Here is a 27,850-nt window from a genome sequence, read left to right as displayed (position 1 = left end):
ATGTATTTTATCACTTGTAATTACTTAAGAAATTGACCAAGGAGAATGCAAATTGCTCATTGGTGTCAATCGCCAAGTTGACAAAAAATAATAAAATATGAGTTAGAGGGCAATTTTCTTTCTTTTTTTTTTTTTAAGGTTTTTTTTTTTTTCTAGAGAGAGAGAGAGCGTGAGCAGGGGAGGGTCAGAGAGAGAGGGAGTCACAGACTGAAACAGGCTCCAGGCTCCGAGCTGGCAGTCAGCACAGAGCCCGACGCGGGGCTCGAACCCACGACCCGCGAGATCATGACCTAAGCGAAAGTCGGACACTTAACCGACTAAGCCACCCAGGGGCCCCAAGAGGGCAATTTTCTAATGATCTAAATGTAAATGTAAAAATTTAGGCTAGAAATAGAGTACAGGGTTTAAATATATGATCTCATGTGTACACAACACATTTTGGCAAGTAGTGTATTGATGCATAAGGCCACAGGCAATAGTTACTTGACAGCTGGCTTCCCATATTTGTCATACAGAAAAACTGCTGGTTGTATTTCAGTTTTTCACCTGTATACGCAGAAACACAAGTATTGATTGTCATTTAAGCAGCATCTTGGAAAAGATAGGTCACTGACTTCCTCCAAGGAAAGATTTCATTAAAATACTTCTTTTAAACTCTTATTTTTGGACTTTATTTTGACATAACTGTCCTATATAGTTTGAATCAAAATTCTATTTTGATATTGTTAGACTGCTAGCTATAGTCTGACATACTGAGGTAATCCATACCTTTCAATAGTTGAATAGAGGGAAAAAAATCTTGTGGAACTCAACAGTATTTTTTTTTTGATGTTTATTTATTTTTTAGAGAAAGAGAGAGAGAGAGAAGGAGAGAGAGAGACAGAGCATGAGCCAGGAAGGGGGAGATAGAGAAGGAAACACAGAATCTGAAGCAGGCTCCAGGCTCTCAGCAGTCAGCACAGAGCCCAATGTGGGGCTTGAACTCACAAGCCATGAAGTTGTGACTGGAGCTGAAGTTGGACGCTTAACCAACTGAGCCACCCAGGCTCCTCTGGGTCTCAACAGTATTAATAAAAGTGTAAGTGGTTTACATATCATACACTGCTCATGAAATTTCATCAGTATTAATACTTCTGCATATATTAGTACCAACAATTTAAAATTAAATACATTAGTATTAGAGGAACAAATTGTATGAACCAGTGATAGTTTTCTTTTGAACTCTTGTTGTTTGGGGATTCAAAGATGAAGGTTTCTCAGGGAACTTACAATACACATGTGAATTCAAGACAAACACAAAAAATGCTACATAGCAATATGATTGATACATAAAAATTGAATATGAAGAAATGTGAAATATAATAAGGATATACATGATCAATTAGCAAAGATTGGATTAACTATTTGGCAATAAGAGTTTAGATTGGTCTAAGAACCTTGATCTGCAGAATTGTGATAGAGGAAGAAATTGGGTTGAGTTTGGAGAAAAGGCTGATTTTCTCAGGTAGAAAATATATATCACCTTAGGAAACTAGAAAAATATTGCAGTGAATGACTGATGAGCACTTGTGCATGTGTATTTGTACACACACTTAGGGAAGCATGATGAGCTATAGGAATGAGGCAAGACCTCCTTTTTCTCATTTTGCAGCAAATAATGAGCAAATCCCCAGTATCAGTAAGAATTTGATGAGCATATTGCCTCTAAATCTAAATAAATAGAAGACGCTTTATATTGTAATTCAAGGTTGTGAAGGAGACAGATGTTCCAAACATGTTAAGTATCAGGAGAATAGATTCAGTACTTTAGGCAATTTTTAGTATAAAATGTGTGATTCTTAAACATATATTCAGTAGTAAGGAAAGGGAAAAAAAAGACACACATTAGGAGGCTGCTAACCAGAATGGAGGGCGTGCCTACTTTACTTCCTAGTCAATTGTTGTCATAACTAGTAAAAAGGAAAACTAAAAGAGGTAGCCTGACCAGAGTAATAGTAAATCTGATTCCACAGACAACTTTCAACATTCTTTAAAAGTGAGATATTGGGTGCCTGGGTGGCTCAGTTGGCTAAGCACCGGACTTCAGCTCAGATCATGATCTCACAGGTTTGTGGGTTCAAGCCCCACGTTGGTCTCTGTGCTGACAGCTCAGAGCCTGGAGATTGTTTCAGATTCTGTGTCTCCATCTCTCTCTGCCCCTCCCCTGCTCATATTCTGTCTCACTCTGTCTCTCAAAAATAAACGTAAAAAAAATTTTAAAAAAACCTGACATATATTCATTCTATTGACCAAAGATAAGGATTTTAGTATTTGAATTACATTTATGAAGATTTTTAAATAAATAAAAAATTCTGCTATGAATTCAGCATTCATCAGTAATCTAGGATTTCACCTGAGTGAAGTTTCTGGTGTATCAATATGGCCATCAGCACTTGGAATTTTCCTGGATATTTCGGGGCTAAAGTTCATTAAATGGGCAACTTTACTTTGCCAGCCTAAACAGGGTGACCCACAAACATGGAATGACTGCATCCAAAGCCAATAAGCATTAAGTTACTCAGAGAGGGATGGAAGAAGTAAGAAAGCAAACTGGTAGTAATGGGAGGTAATAATGGATCCTGGTTAGAACAGCCTCTTTAAGCTAAATAATTTTGTCACTCAAAGAAGCGTCTTTGAATCCCTGTGTGACTATGGTGAGATTGAACATTGACTACAAAGAGAAATCCATAGCCAGTACATACAAATATCTATCTACAACAAAAGGAATAAACTCAGTCAGATATAATGAGCAATTAGATCAAGTAAACCTATGGTGTTGTTTTCTGTTTGTTTTTGTTGTTGTTTTGTTTTGTTTTTATAATTGAGCATTTTGACTATTTGGGTCAAAGGTCAATTTTATATGATAAGAAATAAAGACAGAATTATAAATTAAGATAAAGAATCCTTGTAGAATTGATTAAATTTCAGAACCAAATAATATATTTTTACCTTAGCCCAACTCAATTATGGTAAAACTTTTTCATTTTTAGAATGGTGAACTCATAGTTTTAAAGATGGCTTATTATAATTTAAAAAGGAGGCAGAGTAAGGACACCTGATTGCCTCAGTCAGTAGAGCATGCAATTCTTGATTTCAGAATCGTGAGTTTGAGCCCTATGTTTGATGTAGAGATTATTTAAAAGTAAAATTTCAAAAAATGAATTTAAAAAATGGGGCAGGGCATAAAATCAATGAAGCCAAAATGAGATTTGTGAGGTTAATTTTATTATTAATTTTAAATGTTTATTTTTGAAACAGCAAAAGCGGGACAGGGACAGAGAGAGGGGGACAGAGGATCCAAAGCGGGCTCTGTGCTGACAGCAGTGAGCCTAATGTGGGGCTCTAACTCATGAACCATTAAGTCATGACCTGACCCAAAGTTGGATGCTCAACTGACTGAGCCACCCAGGTGCCCAAATATCTGTAAGGATAATTTTAAAGAAAAGATAGATACAGACTACCACAAGAAACATGATACATTGCTAAAAAAATAAGTTCTCTGTTTGAAAAACAGAAAAAATAAATTGTAATTCAGATTTATCTATTAAATATATATACATATTGTATATATATATATTTTTTTAAAGTATATATAAGAAATAATCTCATATGAAAACAAGAAGAGAATGGGATTCAAAATTAGAGCCATCATTGTGATATTTTCTCTTTTTTATGTGTTATTCATTACACATTATAGATTTTATAACTTTCTCGAGAATTAGATTATGTAAGTCAATGATTAGTTTAAATGGATCAGATTTTTGAGGTTCATTATGGTGACAGAGAAGTCATCTGATTAGAAAAAATATAAAGCTATACCACATTATTTGTGGAATTCACCATATTTTTTTCTGTCTTTTCATGAAGAATAATTACTGAACATCACAGCAAGAACTGTGACTTTTCCTTGTTACTAAACTAAATAAAGAACATTGGGCTTCCTGAGCTGTGATGAGAATGGGGTGGAATGAAGATTGGAATTCAGTTAAGGATTTTTAAAGCCCAAAGAGTAGATAATGTTCCCATTTAATCAAGCTTTGGATTTTAATCGATTTGGGGATAAGGACACAAACTCCTTTGTTTGCTGTTCCATATCTTTAAATAGACTTGTGGGAGGAAGTCATCAAAGTGTATTCTGTAATGTGGGATTAACAAGGCAAAACTAAAGACACTTAGGTTTGCATCATAAATTGTGGCTATTGACTAAATTGTCTAGAGAAAGGTCTAATCTGCTTTTCTGATTATCTGAAAATTTAACCTTTTCCATTTCCCAATTGGAAAATGTTGGTTCAGTTTTGTCAACATATCTAGTGCCAATCAAATAAAGGTGCAACTTCAGTTAAGAAAATGAATTTTATGGCAGAAATAGCTCCCATTTATAGAAAAATTGAGGATTACATATGAATGAAATTCCAATTTAAAAGAAAGCTGTTTGAGTATTTATGTGAGCTTTCTCTACACAGAGGTCTACTTTTCAATGTAAAAATAAAGTGATTATGGAAAATTATACACTTTGGAGACTTGAAAATTTGAATTTTGAAAAAATACTTATAGAGAAGATTTTCTTCATAAGATGTCACTCGTTAAAAAGCATCAAAGCCTTAATCTTTCCCTTATTTTTATTGAAATAAGGGTGGTGAACAGCATTTCATTGAGATTTGTACAATTTCTATCTTTACGTAATGTGACTAGTTTTTCTTAAATGCAATTAATTTTATGTCCCAGAACAATTTAACAGTGATGGTAGTAAATATCAGAAGCTAACTGTCAATTGGTACTTCGAATTATATTCTAAAGGATACTTCAGTAGGGTTGCCTATTTTTTAGCAAAAGAAATGAAAAAGCTCTTTACATTTTGCATTTGAATTAGCTCATGATAAACAGTAAAAAGCATTTATATCTTTATCTCTCTGTGAGTCTAATAGGGAAAACTAATTTGTATACATATACACATGTGTTAATTCTTATATCTAGATTAGAATAGTTTTATAATATTAAAGTTACAGTGTTTAAAGGTCATATAAGTAAAGGAAAATGAATGAAGGAATTTTAATATTTTCATTCTGTTATAGCTATTTTAGGACTAAGAGCAAAATGTTTTTGAACTCATTTTGTAAGTGGGATAACATGATTTATGATATGGAGTAATAAGGTGATATCTTTCACAAAATTGGGTAAAAACACTCTTGGAATAGAATATGATTTAGTGTGTTAAGATGTTTCCATGTGGACACCTGAGGTATCTATATCTGGATGATTGACTCAGATCCTGGTCTTGCATATTTGGAAATTTTATCAGTTTGCTCAGGAATTATCAGGGTGAGTGGATGAGGCTAACCAAATTCCTTAGGATAATTTAGTAACCTTAATTATACATAATAAATAAGGAAAACATTAATTATACATAATAAATAAAATGCATATTATACATAATTTCTTATTATGCATAACACTTTTTTGTTTTTTAATGTATCTTGAAAAAGGAATCCAGTTGCTTAGAATCAGAGCAAAAAATTTGAATATTTTTATTCATCTTTAAAATGGAAATGGAATATCTTTTCTGCTGTACCATGTGTCCATGGTGGCATGTGAGACACAATTGATTCTGATTAGGAGAATGCTAGATAAGCACATTTGTTCTTGTTCTATAACCTTTCGAATTCACGGCCTATGTAGTTCATCACCCCTCTGTGATACTAGCTTCATGAAGTTTAAATTTCTAATATCATATCTTTAAATGGAATATAATTTAGGGTGGCCATGTTCTATTACATCAAGTGAGGCATTTAACTATCAGTAATAGCTCTATCTACACATAACATAGGACCAGTTACTAGAGAACTTTTATTTGGTACATCCCTATAGCTATAGCATGTTGTATTGTAGAAAATTAGCTTATCTTGAGTTTTGTCTTGGGGTAGGCAACCTGTCATTTTTCTGCTAGTTTGTTTATTAAAACTTCATTTCACTCAACACCATTCTTAAGATGAATTTCTGTTTTTATTAATGCTTTATATAATATTGTACTTCCTGTATATAAGCTTGAGTTGCTTTCAAATTAAGAAAGTTTACTTAATCTTATCTTTCCACAGTACTTCTGTTCTAAGGGTCTAGCTTTATCAAAACCTTTGTATACTTAAGCTACATCTCTACTTCTCCAAACATTTTTCCTTAATCAGTGTTTTTCTCTCTTCTTTGGTAGCGTTCATATGCCTCTATTCTATGATGAAAAAAGAATACTTTTTTCTACCCCACTTCAATCAACCCCCACCTTTTTCTATTATGATTTCTTTTGAAGCAGCCTTTCAACTATTATCATCTAGGGTAGCAATGGCACTTAGGGGTGAATATTTCTAGGGAAAGCAAAGTACATGACATGGGGAGTTTCTATCAGGCAAGGATGTAAAGACCTTCCATAAACAGAAGGCTATCTGGGCTTCAGAGGGAATGTTTTCCCATTGTGGTCTTTGTACTTCTCTAATTTCTTTAGGAAAAAATATAAGATTTATCTTCCATAAAATATGAGATAATATATTTGATCCCCTACACTAACACAATTGCTCCTCATGTGCATGTTTTTCTTTATTGCTAATTTGTGTCCATTTCATTCAGCCCTTTTTACATTATTGAATTAGGTATCAGAAGGGCAGGTGTCACCTCGAAGAAGAGAAGCATATAAGATAGGAGGAGTTCTTATCACAAGGGAAAGGAAAGTCTTTCAAACACTGGAAAGTGTCAGGGCACGATAGAAGGATATTACACTGAGGACTCCTTTTGAATTCCCAACCCCAAAAGACAGTGAGGCCAAGGGCAGTAGATGGCTTGAAAAGAAAAGAGGAATATTATGTGTTGGCCCAGTAGAAAAGAAAAGATTGAATGGTACAATTAGATGGGGAGCAGATCTCTAGTTCCCCACAGCCTGCACTTGGCAGTAGAGGATACAGTATACAGGATGTCTCAAGTGCCCATCAGCCCAGAGGTGGTGAAGGATAACAGAGTTGACTGGTGAGCTCATCTGGAGTCTTATTGCAGGGAGGGGAAGAATGACCATTCATGGAAGGCCGCAAGGCTCACTGCTCACTTTAGGGATTAGAGTTTGAATGGAGCAACCCAACCACAAGGGCTTTGTGGGACAAAGTGATTGCAGAAGTGGAGCTCACAGAAAGAGGCAGCTGTGCATTCTTCTAAGACTACCTGAAATAGAACCAAAGTTGTACCCACTATGGAAGTAGAATCTCACAGCTCAACACAAAGAACAACATGCAGACAAAGCACCTGAATATGTATTCAAAAAGTACGTGCATTATGAAACAAAAGCTTTCAAGTAAGTTTTATTTTCAAGAATGGCAAGAGTTATGCAAAGTAAAATAAACTGATTTTGGTGAGGAAATTGGATGATAGTGTTTAAATTTTGGCCCATGGGGATTATAATTCTTCTATTGAATTTTGTGTTTCATCTTAGTATTTTATATTCATCCTCTTCATTTGTATTTCTACTTCTATTTTATACTTTTTTGGAATGTGTGTGTGTGTGTGTGTGTGTGTGTGTGTGTGTGTCTGTATCTTTTCAAAGAACACACATTTTGTTTTTTCCTCTATATCCTGGTCCAGGTAAGTGACATTCAGAAGCATAACTTCTGTGGAGTCTTGACGTTGGTTCCTTTCCCTTTTACCAGAAAAAAATAATACCAGGTTCTCAATGAATATTTTTGAAAGAGTATTTGAGGGACTATACAGAGTTCACTTATTGTTTCTCAAGAGTCTAGCTACTGTTAAAAATATGAGTCAGAGGATAAGATTGACCAAGAACTGGCAACAAGTCATAGAGGCCTATGTAAGTAGTTTCATTTGGGCTATCACCTAAATCCCATCAAATCAGCAATGGGAAGCCAGCAGAGACATTAGTCATGTTGCAAGTAGTTGACTGACAGCCCGTTAGGTAAGCCGGATGGACAGGTGAGGCTATCTCCTCACAAGATGGTCACAAACAGCAGAGAGACCCTAAGAAATCATCTGGTCTTAGCACAGGGTTAAGGGTCAAAGAAGGATGCTGAATCTAGCTATAGAAGAAAGTTAGCTGATGCTGACCGTAAGGAAAATCTTCATTGTCCAGACTAGCTAAAAATAAAGAAAAAATAAGGATGAATCTGTGAGGGATGGAGTGGTAGATATAAACAACTTACTTTTCAGTTTAATATGATATAATTTAATTGAATTAGGAGAGAATTCAACAGACTATAATCTCATATATGTGTAAAAATAAGAGTACATATATAAAGTTTGGGTCAAATTGAACAAGATAATATTGATGACCTTATCAAAGCCAGAGTTAGGTATAGTTTAATCACAATGTTTCTTAGTTATTTGAATAAAATAAATTTTACTTTAAGTAGGTGAGTGTAGTCCCTCAGCTCAGAACTTTAAATAGACTTCTTTTTAGAAACCATGCAATTATTGGCAGTAAAAGAATGACATCTAGAGAATTTTTTACTTTACTGACATCATTACTCAGCCAGCTCTCCTAGTAGCCATCACAATGTGCTACCACTTCATGTAAAGATAACAGCTTCCAGGAAATAAACAAAGCATGAAACTATCTTTAGTATCATTGTTCTGTGTTGTTACCATTATTCTAGTTATATGAAATGTTTTCTTTCCTAGACTATCTTCAATTGCATTTTACCTTTGATCTGGTAACAATTATAGGACTTTGAGTAGAGGTAGAAGACTCCTCAGATAATTTGAGATACAGGTTAAGAATTTTATGTGATTTTTAAATTCATTTTCATTTAAAAACTTTTGAAGTTTTCCTAAATATCTTGTGCTTAAGAGAAGTGAGAAGCCTTCCTCTTTCTGGGATCCTTATGAGACTAGTTGCAATTTTCACTTTAATTTTGACTGGGAATATCACAATGATGTGATTTTTTTGGAGTATGAACTTTAAAGTTTCAACTAGAAACTGGAGCAAAGGGTAGCAGCATCAAAAGAAATGGAAGTTAACCTAAAACTGTCATTTTTCAGAATATTTAGCTTAGGATCAAGTTTGGGTGAGGGATTTTTTGAAATCAGATTATTCATTTCTTTTTTTCCTGAAGCGTACAATCATCTAGCCACAGCAGGGAGACACCAAGGAGTCATCTGTCTTCCCCCCTCTCTCCCTTGCTCTCATTTCTGGAAGCACAGCAGATAATAGCGGGGCTACAGAATGAAGGAAAGAGAGTCCTCTGACACCAGTGTCCTCCCCACTGCTTCCCATGTATCAGTTTAGGCAACCCCAAGGCAGGGTAGGTGCTTTTAAAAAAGATTAAATGCCAAACAATAGAGCAACTTTCAGCTTCCACATAATCAGGACAGTGAATCACACACAAAACAATGTTTCTCTTTGCATTCTTTCCAAATTCCTTCTATTTTTCTCTCTGCCACATCTTACCACTTGAGCCTTGTGTTTTAGTTGTTCTGTCATCGGCAACCATCATTCATAATCAATAATGATTCAGGTTCAATATGTTGTTGACATCATTCTGAGTAGTAGATTATATAGTGAAGGGGGAAAGAGGAGTCATTTGATTCAAAAAGCATACATCTTAAAGCTTCAAGTTGAAAGCCAAAGGCAAGTAATTACAAAATAATTTGTTTTTATTATATCTGCTGTAGTTTTTCCAAAATAATGATGAGAGTTATTTCACTATGCTATATAAAACATTATTAATAGCTGTTTATCACTTTCAAAGTATCTTTCAAAGGTCTTTGGAAAAAAATTCCCGCATCCTAACACATATGTCTCAAGCACAAACACATACACAATTTCTATCAATTCCTCACTTCCAACTTGATAGCTTCCAGTTACCAAAGTACTTGCTGCAAAGCTCCTGGGTAGTAAGAAAAGCTTAACTGATCCTAATTCTATACAGAGAGTACCACAAGTAGCCATAATTCTAATTGAAGTTGCCAATGATTCTCTTTTAGTATTGTTTCTTTTTTTATCCCTATACAGAAAAGTAAGCTACAATTATACGATTGATTTGGTTATCTTGGATTTGTACCTTACGGAAAGGACAACATTTCAGATACATATTTTATGTATATTTTCTTTAAACATATAATTTTCTCCTCCAATATTTTAAACTTTTCAATATGCTTTCAACAAAGAATCTGTCATAATTTAGATGAGTCGCTGAGGTATGGAATTCACAGAACTCAAATTTGACTTCAAAAGGGCTTTAATTTACTTCAGACTTACAGTGACATGGATCATCTTATCATTGTGAACCTTCCCTTGTTTCTATACAAACATATAAGCTTAATAACTTATTAAGCTAATCACTTCATTTATCTAAAGCAAAAACTTGCTAAAGCTGGAAAAAAAGGATAAAATCTCAATTAGATTTGAAAAGCAAAGTCTATTATTTAATTAATTGAATTTTTAAAAAGTATTTAATACAAACTATTTATATTCTCACCAGTATATGAATATACTTTTTATAATTTAATTATACAATTAAAGCCTTTTAAAGCCTTTTATTTAAAACTGGAAATAGAGGCTCAAGTTATGATAAACCTGAAATCAGTGTAATCTTTATTAAAACTTTCAAGGCAGGATATCATTTATGTTTTTAATTTGATTTTTATATGTGTAATACTTTTAGGCAAGTTAACTTTTGTCTGCCTCATTAAAAAAAAAGTTCAAATTTAACACTGTTGACCAATTTTCTTTAAGTAAAACAATGCATGTTCATTAGCTACTTGGGAAACAATAAGGGGATGGGTTGTATGGTACTGACAGTGCAAAAATATATACATAATAAAGTAAAAGCCTCTCCATTTCCAACCACTCATTCTCCTTGAGTAAATGTTGTTAGCAGTTTGTTTATGTATCTTTCTAGACATATATCTTTCAAAATTAAACATTAACAGGTACGTTTTACCAATGATAATACACAATAATTTCTTCTCTGAAACAAGTATATTTTCTTTACTTGTGATAGTAGTCTCCCTCATACATGCCCCAAGTTTGAATTCCAACTAATGTGCTTAATAGATATATGATTTAGGTAAGTTCCTTTGTCTCTCTAAATGCTGATTTCCTCATTTTAAATAGGGTAATGACTGCAGAGAAGAATCAGGCATCCTGTGATGGATTAGTCAGGAAAACTTATACTCTATAGGTAGGGTGACTTTTCATGCTTGTTTTTCCTATTATCCCAAATTACAACAGTGTCTCTTTGCACTCTCCAAAATATTCCGGTTTGAATGTTAAATGATATAGCCACACTTATAGGATTGTTGAGAGAATTGAATGGGATAGTGACTGCTGTGTTTTAAGACTTCTATTTATTTAACCTATGGGTAAAATGCACACACACGTACACATATATGGTTAAGTCAACATATTAAGTCAACATAAATTACTTTAGTATTTTTACCTTCGTTTACATTTATATGCTTTTACTATTAAACAATGTAAGCTAGACACAGTCAGAATTATTTCAGATCCAAAGGTTTTAAATTTAGAACAGATACTTCAGGATCAAAACCAACTCTATGGTATAATTAAAATATAATTAAAATAGAGTTCATAACATTGATTGAACAAATTTTATTATCTGATTAAAATATGACAATATATGAACAGAAGCCACTATTGAACTGACATGCAATGATTGTACTTTTCATATTGTCTATATGTCTCATATAAAAAAGGAAAGGACCTCTATTAGTTTATATCTCTTCATTAAAAAATACGTTTGGTCTTCTGCAAACTTAATATGTTCTTACTTAAATGAAAACACAATGGATAGACAAGGCCTATATTCAGGAATTAAAGTACATATTTATGAAAAAAAAAGGCATCAAGCAAGACAAAATGAAATTCTCAAAGCATGATAATTAAATTTTTCTTGGTCTGAAAGAAGTGTATTCATTGGAGGAATGAGGAGATGCAAGTGGGGGGAGGGTGGGCAGAGAATCTGCAGATGAGCAACATACACATACTCCCTCCTCAAAGACCGCACATCTGCTCAAACCAAACCTCGCCTCACCTTAGGATGTCTTTCTGTGAACTACCTGTGCAGGAGGTGAAGTAGGGAGATCAAAACCACAAAGACAAAAGAATTCTAAACACTTTCAGATATTGGAGAGGTGAGGGATGAAGGGATGGTGGGGAAAGGACAGCGAAGCAAGTGGATCCCAGATGTGGCTCCCCCACTAGGCCAGCACCTCTCCTCCACAGAAGGGAATGCTCTGGCCAAGGATGGGGTCCGAGACCACAGCACACTAGAGAGCAGAACACCCTTGCCCAAGAACACACATACTCAACATGCATGCACACACATGCTCCATACACGTACTCAACATGCATGCACACACGTGCTCCATGTGCATCTGCGTCCCCGTACCAGAGACATCTACTCCCAAATCCTCCTTGACTCAAGTCCACAGGTCCCAATTATGTCTGGGTGTGAGCTCTGGATGGTTTGAGGCTTCCCTTTAGCTCTACACAATGAGAAGGGGGTATTCTCAATGCTCATCCTTCGAAAGGACAGTGGCCAGGCGGGGGGGGGAGGCCGGGTTGAGGAGGTGAGAAATAGCGACACGAACAAAAGGACAAAATACAAAGCTTAAAGTTTATTTTCTTTTTCTTTTTGAGCTAGCTAGCTAGCTAGAGAGAGAGAGAGAGAGAGCAAGCAAGCAGGAGAGGGGCAGAGAGAGAGGGAGGCAGAATCCCAAGCAGATTCCGCACTGTCAGCGGGAGCCACTAACGGTCAGATCATGACCTAAGCCAAAATCAAGAGTCAGAGTCTGAACTGACTGAGGTGCCCAGGCACCCCTAAAATACAAAGTTTAAAGAGAAGTAAAAAAGCCCTGGGCCATGATGGCAGCCTTGCGTGCTGTGGTGGCACCAGGCAGTTGTGCGGAGCTGCCTAGCGGAGTTAGGAGAACTAGGGAGATGGGGTCTGCTGGTGCAGCTCCAGGGAGCTCAGGTTGTCGTAGCAGTCTGGGAGTGTGATTGACAGGACGCCACCATGTCAGTTCTCCATTAACAACTCTGAAGTGAATAGTATCCCCACCTCCCACCTCAGATTTGTATGTTGAAACCTGACTCCAGTGTTAATAGCATTAGGAGGTGGGACCTTTGGGAAACAAAACTGTGAGAAATAAATCTCTGTTGTTTATAAGCCACTCAGTCTATGATATTTTGTTATAGAAGCTCAAAGTAACACAACTTGAATTAAATTATGTGTGTTCTGTATTAAACGTTCAAAAACTATTTTACTTTCTTCAACATTCCTAAATGTTCCTTTTTATTCAACTATCTGTGTTTAAGTTGTTTAACAATCTCTTGAATGATTTGAATATATTTGTAGCTTTTTAGAGGTTATGATGATATTTTGTTAATGATTTCTTATATCCTAAAAATGTTGAAAGCAGCCAGAGGTACTTGTAACATTAGAAGTGCTGATCATGTAAAACCAGATACACTCAAAGGCAAAATTTTGAATTAGTAAATTAATAATCTATATAAAGGACTAGAGAAATTGTCACAGTAAATGCATGAACCTTGCTTCAAATTTGTCTAATAAAAATAGACATTCAGGGGTGCCTGGGTGGTTCAGTCGGTTAAGCATCCGACTTAGGCTCAGGTGATGATCTCACAGTCCGTGGGTTCGAGCCCCATGTCAGGTTCTGTGCTGACAGCTCAGAGCCTGGAACCTCCTTCAGATTCTGTGTCTCCCTCTCTCTCTGTCCCTTCCCTGCTCATGCTCTGTCTCTCTCTCTCTCAAAAGAAAATAATAAAGACATAAAAATTAAAATTAAAAAAATAAAAATAGACATTCAATAAATGATGATTAATAAATGTCACTTACTTTAAGCCAAATTAAGGACATATTGAAAGAATAGGGAATGCTTTGTAGCTTTCAGAGAAAGGAGAAACTATTCTGAGCTTTTTCACTGATAACATTCAAATAAAGTAGAAAAGGATTGTGGCAAGAGTAGCAAAAATGAAGATGGCAAGTGATTCAGTTTTACTTGGTTGATTAAACACATAAAACATAGAAAAACAAAGGTAATCATTTTGCTATATATGGCATAGAAGTAAGCAATATCTTAGGGTAACTAAACAGTTAAACATTAAGCAATAATTTAACCAAAAAATGTGACTTAACTCTATTGGGAAGGTAAGAATGAGGCAGAGATATAAAAGAGTTAAATTCTCAACTTCTAAAACATAAATACATTGGATGCTACTTAGGATCAAGAAATCAAAAGAGTAGTATAAAAATATGTTGATAAACATCAGAAGAATGTAGGTTGTGGTCAATTCGATAGGTAAGAAAATAAGGCAGGGACTGCTGTATTTCATTTTAAGCATATTATTGCTCTTAGATCATTAATTTATCCATATAGTTTACCTTATAAATTATAAGATAAAAAGGAAAGCTGAGTAGAATTCTAAGGAATAGTTAGTACTTAGATTTTCTGCAGTATACTTTTACTTAAGAAAATCAGGTGAAATTGACCTGGGAAAAACACTTGGCCCAGAGTCTTCACACATCTCGAATATCAGAATTGAGAGTTTATTTCACAGGTAAAAAACAGTGATAAAAATATTTGTTATATTAAATATGTCTTTTTCAAAAGAAATTCTTCAAAGTCACAAAACAATTTAAGGTCATTAGTCTGAATTCATAACGTATTCCATTACCTCAGTTATAGAGAACAAATCAGTTTTCATGTTTTTTATAAAAATAACTCTTTTTACTAGATCTATGTTAGGGATATGAGTATCTAGAGCTTTAGAATTTATTCTATATAAATGTTCCTTGTTTCATATAAGTTTTAATCATCAAAGTTAAAGTTTTGTAAGATCAAAGTAGTTCTAGGTCACAGTAATAAGTAGAATGAAACACATCTGGTACAGGACAGTTTTTCTCGATATAATAGTTCAGAGTCAGACAATCTACAGCCATAAGTGCCCAATGAGAGATTTATCCACTTAGATAGAAGAGCTGATGGGGTGACCTGCATCAAATCAATCTGCATGTCAGATCCTCTCCATCACAGTAATGAAACATTAAAATAATATACTGCAAGTTACTGTGTACGACTTCTAACCTTTGCATTATTATACAGGATTAAATTGTAATTATCATTAGCCTCCTACTTATCCTTAAGTCTCTCTTATAATGACTCCTTAAGCCCTCTTATCCTTTGCTGCCAAACAATTTTCAAATTTGTTGTTTAGTCAGCCTCTTTATAACTTTGAATGTCCGACTTTATCTTATAACTGTCATTAATTGGTGATTTCTATCCTAGTAGGAGAGGGGTCTGTCGAGTTAGCATGCAAGGTGTTAAAGGAAAGGAAATTTTGGTGGTTTCTCATGGCATTCTGCATGGAGAGTTTGAAAGCTCAGGTAATGCCCCAGATATTTCTGTTGCTTAATTTTAATTACAATTTATATTCCATATTCAGAACCCCTCCCTCATAATTTTTGAATCTCTATCTTATTTTTCAAATGTAAATGTATTTTAAGGGTCAGAAATAATTTTAGTGATTTAACTTTTAAAACGCTACTTAATGTAATTTGTTAGATACACTCTGTTCTTTGTCCTCAGATTTGCTGTTCTAGGTTAGGTAGTCTTGTTATTATTTATACTAAATCAAGCTGTCAGGTCAATTCAGTTAGCAATCAGAAAGAAAAACAATTATTTTGTTTATGAACTTTTTTTTTATTACCTTTTGGGGATATCAAAACACTTTTAGTTCTTAACTCCTTACCATACTGCTAGAGCTAAATGGAAAATTTGTTATTATTACTTTTCAAATTCAGTCACAGAGGCACAGAAATATTCAGTAAGTTGCTGAAGGCTTTGATGTTCCAACTAGTCTTTAGGACTCTTGTCTTTATGCATTCAAGTGAATCCACACAGACCCACCTAATCATTGAATTATTAAGGAGAATTATTATAATTTGTAATTCCAAATTATTATTGAGAGTCTTTCAAAGTAAAAAGGGTTACAGACTTCTAGATAGTTGCTTTTTGAAACTGAATTTCAAAAAAAGGACTGACTCTCAGTTTAGGCTCAGAGATAGAGTATCATTGTTTACAACAACAACAACAAAAAAACCAAACAGGAGATTCCCAACTTCTTTTTGAACCTATCTGAGTATGGAGGTTGAAGGGCACAAATTCTAAGAAGAGACCATTTGCAGGTGTGAGACAAAAACAAACCACTTGCTTAATTGGACAAACTGTTCCTGGACCCTTATTAAAAAAAAAAAAAAAAAGGCAGGATGATTGCCAAATATTTGCATGCCAAGTTTGCCAGGGATGCACAGACTCCACCTAGTACTCACAAAAAGCTGAGGAAAGACTAGAGAAATTGCAATGTGAGGAAGGAGAAGAAAAGAAGAGAACACAGGAAAAGAGAACTGAAGCCAATATAGGAACAGGAAGGAACTCTGAGACTTTCTTCCTTATTTCCTCTAAGGAAAAAGATCTTTGATCTATTGGATAAGGACAAGTTGTTACCCTTAGACACTGGTGAAAATCCATTATTACACCTGAGGGAAAGGAACAGGCAGTGAACCCTCTACCCATGGGAAATGAATGCTGAACTCAAAACTGCACTGGGAAGGGGTGGGGCATTGAGGAAATCATATCCTGGAGACTCAGAGATAGAGTGTCTTCTTAATATTTACACATAATCAAAATAACATATACTGGTCTACCTGCACCACAGGGTTAAGAAGTGTTGAATCAATGAACAATTATTTACAAGAAACAGAACATCTTTGAGGTGTAACACAAAGGAAAGCCCTAAAGTTCAGAGTGGAACGGATATTGGGAGAAAATTTCGGCAAATCAACTCCTATACTAAACAAAACAATCCCTAAAGAATTTAAAGTCTGTAGTATACTGAAACTAACATAGCAACAGCAAACTTAAAACCCATTCAGTTCCTTAATTAGATTAACTCAATCGCATCTAGTGAAGGCCAAGCACAAGGAAAGACATTACTATTTTAAGACAGAAAAACTCTTTGTGGTCAAAAATGATGAAGGGTTTGAGGTTCTACCCTCTGTGTAGGCTAGTAAGTTAGCCTACCAAAGTTCATGAATGTTGGCAAGGGATACAAGATTTCTGCTCTGAGCAGGGATAATCTTTTCAACACATGGTGATGACACAATGGACATCCATATGCAAAACAGAACAAAATCCTTTAAACATGCCTTATGCTTTCCAAAATATTAACTTCAAATGGATTGACATTCATTTGACTTTGGGTTTGACAAATGCTTTTAGACATGATAGTCAAAGAAAAATCCATAACAACCAAAAAAAGTAAATTGCATTATATTCAAATTAAATAAAATTGGTCTATGAAAGACACTTTTATCAGAATGTAAAGACAGGCCATAGTGAGAGAAGATATTTGAAAATCACGTATGTGTAAGGATTTTTATCTAGACCATATAAATAACTCTTAAAGCAATAAGACAATAAACAATAAGAAAATAAACACAATAAAAACTTGGCCAAGAATCTGAGAAGACACTACCAAAGATGCTATACAGATGATATATGAGAATTTGAAAAGATGCACAATATCATTAGTCATCAGAAAAATTCAAATTAAAACCAGAATGAGATATTACTACAAAGGTATTACAACAACAATGACAACAACAACAAACAGAAAAAAACCCATATCTGACAATACCATGAACCAGTGAATGTAAACAACAACTGGAACTTTCATACATTGATGGTGGGGATGTACAGCCACTCTGAGAAAATAAGTTGGCTATGTCTTACAAAATACTTTGACTATGCCTTACTGTATGATTTAGCAGTCTTACTCCCTATTGTTTCCCAAGATGAATTCAAAAATTATCTCCATGCAAAAACTTGTGCACAAATGTTTGGAGCAGCTTTATGGATAATCACTAAAAACTGGAAAGAACCCTGATGTGTTATACAGGTTAATATACTAATGGTACCACCATAAAGTGGAATGCTACTTAGCAACATAAAACAACAGTCCGTTGTTTTATGAAAGAAGAATGACTTCAAGGCTTTAGATTTTATGATGATTTCATTCATATGACACTTCAGAAAAGGCAAAATTAAAGGGATGAATTATTGATTTCCAGAACATGAGGTAGGAAGAGCACAGGGTAATTTTGGGGGTGATATAGCTGTTTTGTATTGGGGTTGGCAAATATGCAACTCTATGAACTTGTCAAACCCATAGAACTGTACAAAAAATGAGTGAGTTTTACTATATGCAAATAGAAACATCTACCAACATATAGAGGAAATGCAAGATGGAATGTAGACTGTGACAAATGAATTGAACTTTATTTCAAATGAAGGACATAACCAATTGTGGGGGTGGGAAAGAGAGGATCTGGCCTAAATAACGTAATTAAAAAAAATTTTTGGATGCTTATTTATTTTTGAGAGAGAGAGAGACAGAGCACGAGCAGGGGAGGAGCAAGAGAGAGAGGGAGACACAGAATCTGAAGCAGGCTCTGAGCAGTAAGCACAGAGCCTGACACAGGGCTCAAAACCATGAACTGTGAGATCATGACGGCCCCCAAAGTCAGATCCTCAACTGACTGAGCCACCCAGGCACCCCTGGCCTAAATAACTTTAGAAAACAACATTTTCATTGGAGGCTGTAAGCTAGAAACAAAAACAAATGTACACAAACTCTATTCATAAAGTTACTTCTCACAAGAGTATGCATTAAAATTTTTGAAATACTTGATATCTATACTTGAATACATAAGCAAATATATTATGGATAAGGAACATTGCTTGACATAGAGGGAATAGAAATAAAACCTGTGGTCCTCAAGTGGACCAGAGGTATCACTATGGGAAAAAAATGTGTGTGTGTGTATACACAGGTTAGTAGGCATACATATATTTCCTAGCTCTGTCTTCTGAGTACACCTACACACAGTGACATTCCAGTCTTCATGAGTGAATGTAGTGCCCTGAGGTTGATTTCTAAATCACATTCTCCAATAAAAAGAACCAGGTCTTCTTAGAAAAGTGGTGGATTCTAGGGGTGACACAAAGAAAATATAAGTTATTTCTGGAACATTGTGTAGTCCTAGAAAGTAAGGAAGTTTCAATAAGAGAAAGAATGGGATGTGTTGAAAAGACACAGGAGCCGAGTGTCCAAAGACACTTGGAAAGAGTGTCTGAAAGAGCCCCAGTGCCCAAAGCTGGAATGATCTGACAAGCAAAAATATAATGATAATGATGAATTGTAACCAAAAAATGAAATAAATATTTATTTCTATGTCTAAGCTAATGACAAAAACAAACTATTTAATGGTGAAGGGACAACTCTTCCTTGAAGAAGATTTCCAATTATGGAATTTAGAAGGAACAAGGGAAGTAGAAAAACATCAAGCATGAGGCACTTCATTGATGTGGTGCTCTTTCTCCAAATCCATAACCTCAAGAAAACATCAGAAAAACCCAAACTGGGGAGCATTCTACGAAATAGCTGACCAAAGCTCTTTGAAAGTGCTAGGAGTCCTAGAAGATGGAAAACAAGGAAAGTCTTACAATCTTTCACATCCTGGAGGAGAGTAAAAAGACAAAACAAGGAAATGCAACATGGGAACCAAATTCGATTTGTGAACAGAAAAAATGATGTCAGTGAAAAACTAGTGGAAATCTGAATAAAGTCTATAGTTTTGTTAATAGCATTGCAATGATGTTAATTTCTTAGTATTGATAACTTTATTATGGTTATGTAACATATTAATATAGGATGAGCTAGGAGAAGGGAATATGGGAAATCTCCTTACAATTTTTTGTAATACTTTTTAAGCCTAAAATCATTTCAAAATAAAAAGTCAAAATATTAAGTTTCTCAGGGTTATAGTTTGCTTTCAAATGAGAATCTTTTAGAATCTACTGTATGCTATTCCACTGCACAATGCGCTCTGGATTAAACATGATCAGACCTTAATATTCTGCATTGAAGGACAATATATTTATTTATTAATTTATCAGTTTATTTATTTATTTTGAGAGAGAGAGAGCACAAGCAGAGAGGGGCAAAGAGAAAGAGGGAGAGAGAGAGAATTCCAAGCAGCCTCTGCACTCAGTGGGAGCCCGATGCAGAGCTTGAACTTATGAACCCCAAGATCATGACCTGAGCTGAAGTCATATGCTTAACCAACTGAGCCACCCAGGTGCCCCAAGGACAATACATTTAAGATACATCTTTAACTCTATGTAATATTTTTGTTAAATTTTAAATCTTAGTAGTGTGTGTCATTCAATTAAGACTATGTCTATGTTGACTATACCATTTGAAGTTTATTGGCATTTATATTATAACTTAAGAATGTATCATGGATGGGCATGGAGGAGGGCACTTGAGGGGATGAGCACTGAGTGTTATATGGAAACCAACTTGGCAATAAACTGTAAAAGAAAAAAAAAGACTGAATGATGATTGGAATGCCTGGGTAGCTCAGTCAGTTGAGTGACCGACTCTTGATTTAGGCTCAAGTCATGGTCCCAGGGCCATGGGATAGAGCCCCCAGTGGAGCTCCACACTAATATGGAGCCTGCTTGAGATTTTGTCTCTCCTCCCTTTGCTCCTCTTCCCTGCTTGCGTGTGCTCTCTCCCTAAAATAAGAAAAGTAAGAACAAAAAAAAGAAAAGAAAGAATCTATCATGATTACTATATAACCTTGAACATCAAGGCTTGCTGAAGTCAAAGAATATTGGATTTGAAGTCAACAACTTAAGTTTTTTTCCTAACTTTTATGTGAACTGCCACATGATTTTAATAAGCTTCAAATTCATACTGAGTTTTAAATTCTTTTTTTTATTGAAGGGGATTACAATGATCTTTCTTAGTCATCACCTAGAGATTTATAAAAAAAGGAAAGTATTCTCCCAATTATTATATAAAATGTCTGAAAATAAGGAAAATTTAAAAATATAAAAGAAAAATATCACTGTATATTTATTTATCTTTATTCTCATGCCTGTATTTACATAATAGGAACCACTCAACACAATTATTACTTACTTTTTTCAATTAACATTGAGATAGAAACATTTTCTGTGTCATCACAAATTTTTACAAGCAAATATTAATTGCTATACAATAGATGTAATATATACTGGTTCAATGACATATGCACACATATGTAAGGTTGACCATACCATACCCTTGAACAACAAGGGAGTTGGGAGTACTGATCCCTTACTCAGTCAAAAATCTGTGTATAGCTTTTGACCCTCAAACTTTGACTGCTAATAGTCTACTATTGACTAGAAGACTAACCAATATTGTAAACTGTCAATTAAGACATATTATGTACATTTTATGCATTATGCACTATATTCTTAGAATAAATTAAATTATAGAAAAGAAAATACTATTAAGAAAATAATAAGGAAGAGAAAATAACAATTACAATACTGTACTGTATTTATTAAAAAACACTGTGTATAAGTTCAAACCTGTTGTTCAAGGGTCAACTGTATATATCTATAACCTCTGTATTTAAATATTTTCAACATTTTCTTATCATAAGCAATCCCTCTATAAACCTGTATAAATTTTTCTGTAGCTGGATTACTTATTTTCTATTTGGAGTTAATGAATTGCAGATCGGCTTCTCCAGAAATATGATTTGGAGACAGACTGGTGTCCAGGAAATTCCCCTGTGGGGCAGGAGAGGGGTATTAATTAAAGGGAGAAGCTGGGTTATGACACATTCTCAAAGTGATCTCAGGCAAATTAATATCAATCTCTGAAGGTGAGATGCCTTTCAGAGTTGTCTGGAGTCGGGGTAAGGGACCAAGCCTTTATATCAGAGCATTAACTAGTTATAGATGCAAAGTGCCCAAAGGAAGAGAAGGAGTCTGGACCAAAGGTTTCTCCAACAGAGTTTGTCCTAAAGGGGGTCATCTCCTGGTAGGACTTCTTTTCCTGAGAGACACACCACACCACAGTGTTCACTAGAAAGGCTGTCACAAGTTTCAAAGTTCTTTGCACATTCCAGTAGGTAGCTTTCTCAAAACTATTGTACAATTGAGATTAATATTGCTGTGCTAATTACCAGCTATAAGTTGCCTTGAAATAGTTCAAATAAATTCTTAGTCTATTTAGTTTGTTTATGGAGTTTCATATAAATATTTTAAAATATTACCAGCCTTATTTATACACTCACTTTTATTTGCATTTTATGAAAGGTTTAGATATGCTTTCTTATCTCAAAATTAGAAAAATACTATACTTTAGTACTTTATAGTTTATTTCCATATATAATATCACTGAAATTGATTTTTGTGTGTAATATAATATAGAAAACATACCTTGTTTCCAAACAGGTAGCCGTTTCATGAATAATCAAACCTTTCCTTATTGATTTGAAATGTCACCTTTATTACATAGTACATTCTCATACACACATATTCTCCATGCTTTGCATTGATCTATTTGCTTATTCTTCCATCAGTACTATACTTTCCATTAATAAAGATTTATGGTGCAAGTCTCTCTCTATTATTATTCTTTTTTTCTCATTATTTTCTTGGCTACTTCACACATTTAATCTTGGAGATGAAATTTAGAATCAGTACATCAAGTTATAAAACAACCACAAACACAAAAAAGCAAACAAATCAAAAAGAGATTTTGGATGGATTTTCATTAAATTTATGTATTAATTTGTAAAGAATTGGCATTTTTACAGTTTTGAGTCTTTTCCTCCAAGGACATGACATCCATTTCATTTACTCAGGTCTTCTTTTATTTTGTCATGGAATTTTTCAGCTGATTTGCTATTCAGCTCACACATAGAAGAGAAAGAGAATGAAATATCTGTATAAACTGATTCTAGCAAGAGTTCGTGTCAGGCTGACCCAGAATGTTGGCAGTCTGTTTCTGTCCAAGTGCCCAAACTATAACATCTGTACCTTTAAATGTTTGTATAAACTTTAGTCATCCCCAAAGTATAATGCTTCTTCATTTGCTTTTGTTCTTGTCTATATTTTGTATAATTATTTTCTTTATTTTGGAATCTTCCCTCAAATTGAGAGCTTTCACAGTTCTAAATAATTCAGAAATAAACATAATAAGCATAATGGCTTATTTGAGTCCAATGTATGTTTTCTACAACATGTTCTTAGATTTTCTCATTCATGAAGTAAGTTTTAAGCTTTTATCCACTAAATCTCTTGCCTTTCAAATTTAGTGTAGATGTGTTTCCCATAGTAAGCTTAATGATCATTTCTTTTTCCTTCTCATAATTTATAGTTTGATTCTCAAATTATTTAATGTATTTTATGATTGCACCACTAATATATGAAAATTTTGGAGAAGATAAAAAAGCCCTTGCCTAAAAATAAGTTTTGCTAATTATAGCAAACATGAGAAAGCCACTCTTTACAGATTGGAGTACTTCTCTATCATTTTTATATACATATGAATAAGGAGATATTTTTGTGCTTTTGATAACTTTTTTCACGTAAAAGTATATTACAAACATTTTTTCTGTAACATTATTCTTCAGGCTGATCCTTTATTGATGTTTTATTTATTTTTATTTATTTATTTATTTATTTTTTTAAAGATTTATTTTTTTTAAATGTTTTTATTTATTTCTAGGAGAGAGAGAGAGACACAGCGTGAGGAGGGGAGGGTCAGAGAGAGAGGGAGTCACAGACTGAAACAGGCTCCAGGCTCTGAGCTGGCAGTCAGCACAGAGCCCGACGCGGGGCTCGAACCCATGAACTGTGAGATCATGACCTAAGTGAAAGTCGGACGCTTAACCGACTAAGCCACCCAGGCACCCCTGATGTTTTATTTATTTTTAAATGTTCATTTATTTATTCTGAGAGAGATAGAGAGAGATAGAAGTGCATGTGTATGCATGCATGCATAGCGGGAGAGGGGGAGAGAGAGAGAGGAGAGACAATCCTCAGGAGGCTCTACACTGTCAGCACAGAGCCTGACACTAAGCTTAATCTCACGAAATGAACTGTGAGATCATGACTTGAGCCGAATTCAAGAATCGGATGCTTAGCCAACTGAGTCACCTAGGTACCTCCAGCAGGATCTTTTGAATTAATATATAGTATTCTACCATATATTGTCATAATTTATTGAGCTAATCCACTAGATGTGGCTATCAGGTTGTTTTCAAACTTGGTTCTCATAAACAATGCTGGATACAATCAAATATTTATTTCATTAGTTTCACTTCCTAACATTGAAATTACCAAAATGAGAATATGGTCATTTTGTTCTTTGGATGTATGTTAAAACTGTCCTCTGGGGATTTGGTATGAGTTTATAGTTGCATATATATATTTGAACTTTCATTATGTCCCATACTCTTTTTTAGCAATGAGAATATAGCAGTTAATGAAACAGACAAACATCTAGGACATCCTGGATCTTACATTCTAGGAGAAGAAAATCATCAGATAAATAAGATTTATGTACACCTACCTTATAGGATTGCTATAGACTTAATTGTGTCTTCCCCTCAAATTCAAAGCTCTGATTCTTAATGTGGCTGTATGTGGAGAAAAGACTTTTTGGAAGTAATTAAGCTTAAATGAAATCATTAGGATGGAGTCATAATCTGATAGGACTGGTGGACTGATAAGAAGAGGAAGAGAGTGTATACACAATGAACAAAGGCGGTGTGAGTGCACAAAGAGAAGAAGACAGCTGTCTGCAAGCCAGAAAGAGAGTCTCACCAGAATCTAACCATGTTGACATCCTGATCTCAGACTTTCAACCTCTAGAACAAAATATCATAAGCTGGATGTCTTAAACAGCAGATATTTTCTCACAGTTCTGCAAATTCTGAGGTCAGAGTATCAGCATCATCAGGTTCTGGTGAAAGTCTTTTTACTGGCTTGTAGACGGCTACCTTCCTCTGTATTTACATGGCCTTTCTTTAATGCATGCATAGAGAGAGTGAGCTTTACTTCTTATAAGACACTAATCCCATCATGGGGCCTTATCCTTATGATCTCATCTAAACCTAATTATCTCTCAAAGGCTACTCTTTAAATACCATCACCTCTGGGATTTGGAAGGAGAAATAAAAAGCAGACTTTGGACTTGTTATATTTGAGATGCTTACTAGACATTTAAGTAGAAATGTGGGTCAACAAATAAATATACAAGTCTGGGAATTAGTGGAGAGGTATAAGCTGGAAATCTTAAGAATGCAGATTAGAAGCTGTGATTCTGGGTAATAACATATAGAGAATGGGGATAGAAAGGGTAAAGCATCCCAGTGATTGAGCTCTAGTCTATCCTGATGGTTCTAGAATGGAGAATTGAGGAAGAACAGGCAAAAAGACTAAGAAAGAAAGACCAAGGTGATGGTAGGAGTGAAGCCAGTGAATAAAATATCCTGAAAGAAAGTGATAAAGTGTTCCAAAGAGAAATGATTAAATGCTGCTGATAAGACAAATTATATGATCACTGCATTTATTAGTCATTGGAGTTCATCACTGAGGGCTCCTACATGAGCAGTTTCAGTGAACTGGAGATGGCAAATGCTAAATGAGGTGTATTCTAGAGAAAATAGGAAAACATATGTATAGACAATGCTTTCAAGAAGTATTTTTGTAAAGACCACTTGATAAATGGAAGCAGTATCTAAAGAGAAAAATATAAGAAAAGAGGTGTTTTAATTTTTTCCCATGTGTTAATTTATTTATTCTTTAGATGAGAGAAAACATTTTGGGGTTTATATCTCAATGAGAATGATCCAATGGAGAGAGAAAATTGATGATGTAGAAGAGAAAGAGACAACTGCTCAAGTATTGTCCTCAAATAAGTGAGAGAGATGAAGAGACTAGTCATTGGTCAGGAGTATAAATAATTCATCCATAAAAACAAGGAGATAATAAAGAGTACAGTAAAAGCTTGGATTGTGAGTAACTTGTTCTGTGGCTGTTCCACAAGATAAGCAAACATTTCTAATAAATGTTAACTTGATGAACGATGTCTTGCAGTATGAGCAGTATGTGACACAGAACATCACATGATCACAGTTGGGCCAATGAGTCTTCTCTATCTCTCACTGTGGGATTGTGGGTGATTATCTCCTATACTTAAATGCTTGGTCTCAGGCAGAGGTGTTTCGCAGAAATCAATGATTTTTCAGAACGTTGGAAGGTGCCCACAATTGACACCAGTGTATTTTTCGCCACTTCAAAGAATGTATGGACAGTCCTTTGCTTTTCCATACAAGAGTAAGCTTAGGAATGCTTTGCTTCATTCTAGGTCAGGCTGCCTGCAGATATAGACCTTTTCTTGTGCTGCCTTTTTGCTGTTACATTAAATACAGTATATGACAAGAATTTATAAATACTGTACTGTAGTCAACAACCATTAGTGATAGTTGAAAGTCATCCTATCCAATAACCCTCCTCTCTCTTATCTCCCTCACACCAGCCATGAAGCTTTCCATAGGTAAGTGCAGATTAATTTGTTTATTTTTCTTTATATTTTATATTTTCTTTTTATTTTATATTATATTACAATATTGTAACAATTTTAAAATGAATATTTTTGTGTGGTGGAATGAATCATCTGAGTTTCCCTAATTTCTTATGTGGAAATTCACTTTGATATACAAGTGCTTTGGATTACAAGCATGTTTCCAGAACAAATTATGCTCGCAAACCAAGGTTTTACTGTATAGCAGCTCTGATGAAATAAGGTTTATGAGCATGCATTTTTTTCAATATTTGGCAACATTGGAATGATCTCTTTTAAAAAATAGGTATAAAACTCAAGTCATCCAATTGGAAATAAGCCTTGAAGGTAAAAGTCAATAGACTTGAGGTTTGCTCCAACTTTTGGCCAGATTAATAAGTAATTAGAAATTGGATGGCTGGCATTAAAACATGATATAATGAAGCAAAGTCACAGAAACAGCAAAGAAAAAATAATAATAACCACAAACCTTTAAAAATTGACCATTCAAACTCAGAAATGGATGATTTTTTTTAAGTTTTTATTTTGAGAGAGAGAGAGAATGAGCAGGGAAGGGCAGAGAGGCAGAGAAGAAGGATCACAGACAGGCTTCACACTGTCAGCACAGAGCCTGTTGCTGGGCTCAAACCCATGAACCATGAGATCATGACTTGAGCTGAAATCAAGAGTGAGACAGGCTAAACTGGTTGAGCCACTCAGGCACCCCAGAAATGGATGACTTTGATATAACATTCTCAGCGGTACAGTGTACATTTAGTAATTAGGTTCCTTAAGAGTCCCATGTATCCATCTAAACTTGAGCTAATTTGCCTAGAAGTCTATTCTTGACATCATAAGGTCCATAACTAAGTCATGTGGTGTGCGTGTGTGTGAGTATGTGTACACATGCATGCCCAAATGTTGACTGGCCTTTAAATTTTATCATGGAAACTTCTGCTTCTGACTATGACAAAATAGATTATATCAGACTAACTGTCTTAATGACAGCAACTGTAAAAACTAGATTTTAAAAAACTTTAAAAAATTGTTTGCAGACATGAGAGAGCACTCAAGATAGCGAGATCTTGATAGGCGCAATTTCTGCAGAGAAGGAAACATATTGAGATGAGATCTACATTTCCTCTTGGAGCTTTTGCTTACTCTTGATAATAGACATAAATGCCAAGCAGAAAGCCGCATCCTAGAGCCTGAGGCAGTCTCTGAGGACTATGTAGATAAAAATTAGAGCCTAAGCCTGCCAAGGCAACCATGCTATGAAAAGTCAAAATCTTGGGGAAAAGA

The 27,850-nt window shown here is 34.8% G+C and overlaps 1 protein-coding gene across 5 annotated transcripts in view; it reads left to right on the top strand.

The window, feature by feature from the left end:
- LOC144230101 (uncharacterized) overlaps positions 1 to 27,850 on the top strand; it is a 272,386-nt gene that overhangs the window by 75,044 nt on the left and 169,492 nt on the right. Inside the window, exons 5-7 of one of the 5 annotated variants that reach the window (XM_077762304.1) lie at positions 11,138 to 11,204; positions 15,355 to 15,452; positions 25,793 to 26,013. In XM_077762304.1, coding sequence (XP_077618430.1) covers positions 11,138 to 11,173 — 36 coding nt within the window. In that variant the 3' untranslated portion in view covers positions 11,174 to 11,204; positions 15,355 to 15,452; positions 25,793 to 26,013. Of the gene's footprint in view, positions 1 to 11,137; positions 11,205 to 15,354; positions 15,453 to 25,792; positions 26,014 to 27,850 lie in introns of those variants that run through there. The other 4 variants (XM_077762306.1, XM_077762303.1, XM_077762302.1 and 1 more) reach the window with 4 other exon arrangements.

This window comes from Crocuta crocuta, unplaced genomic scaffold (genome assembly GCF_008692635.1).
Source record: "Crocuta crocuta isolate KB4526 unplaced genomic scaffold, BGI_CrCroc_1.0 scaffold83, whole genome shotgun sequence".
NCBI classification, from domain to species: Eukaryota; Metazoa; Chordata; class Mammalia; order Carnivora; family Hyaenidae; genus Crocuta; species Crocuta crocuta.
The sequence above is the reverse complement of the archived record's forward strand: the minus strand, read 5'-3'. Positions and strand labels throughout refer to the sequence as shown.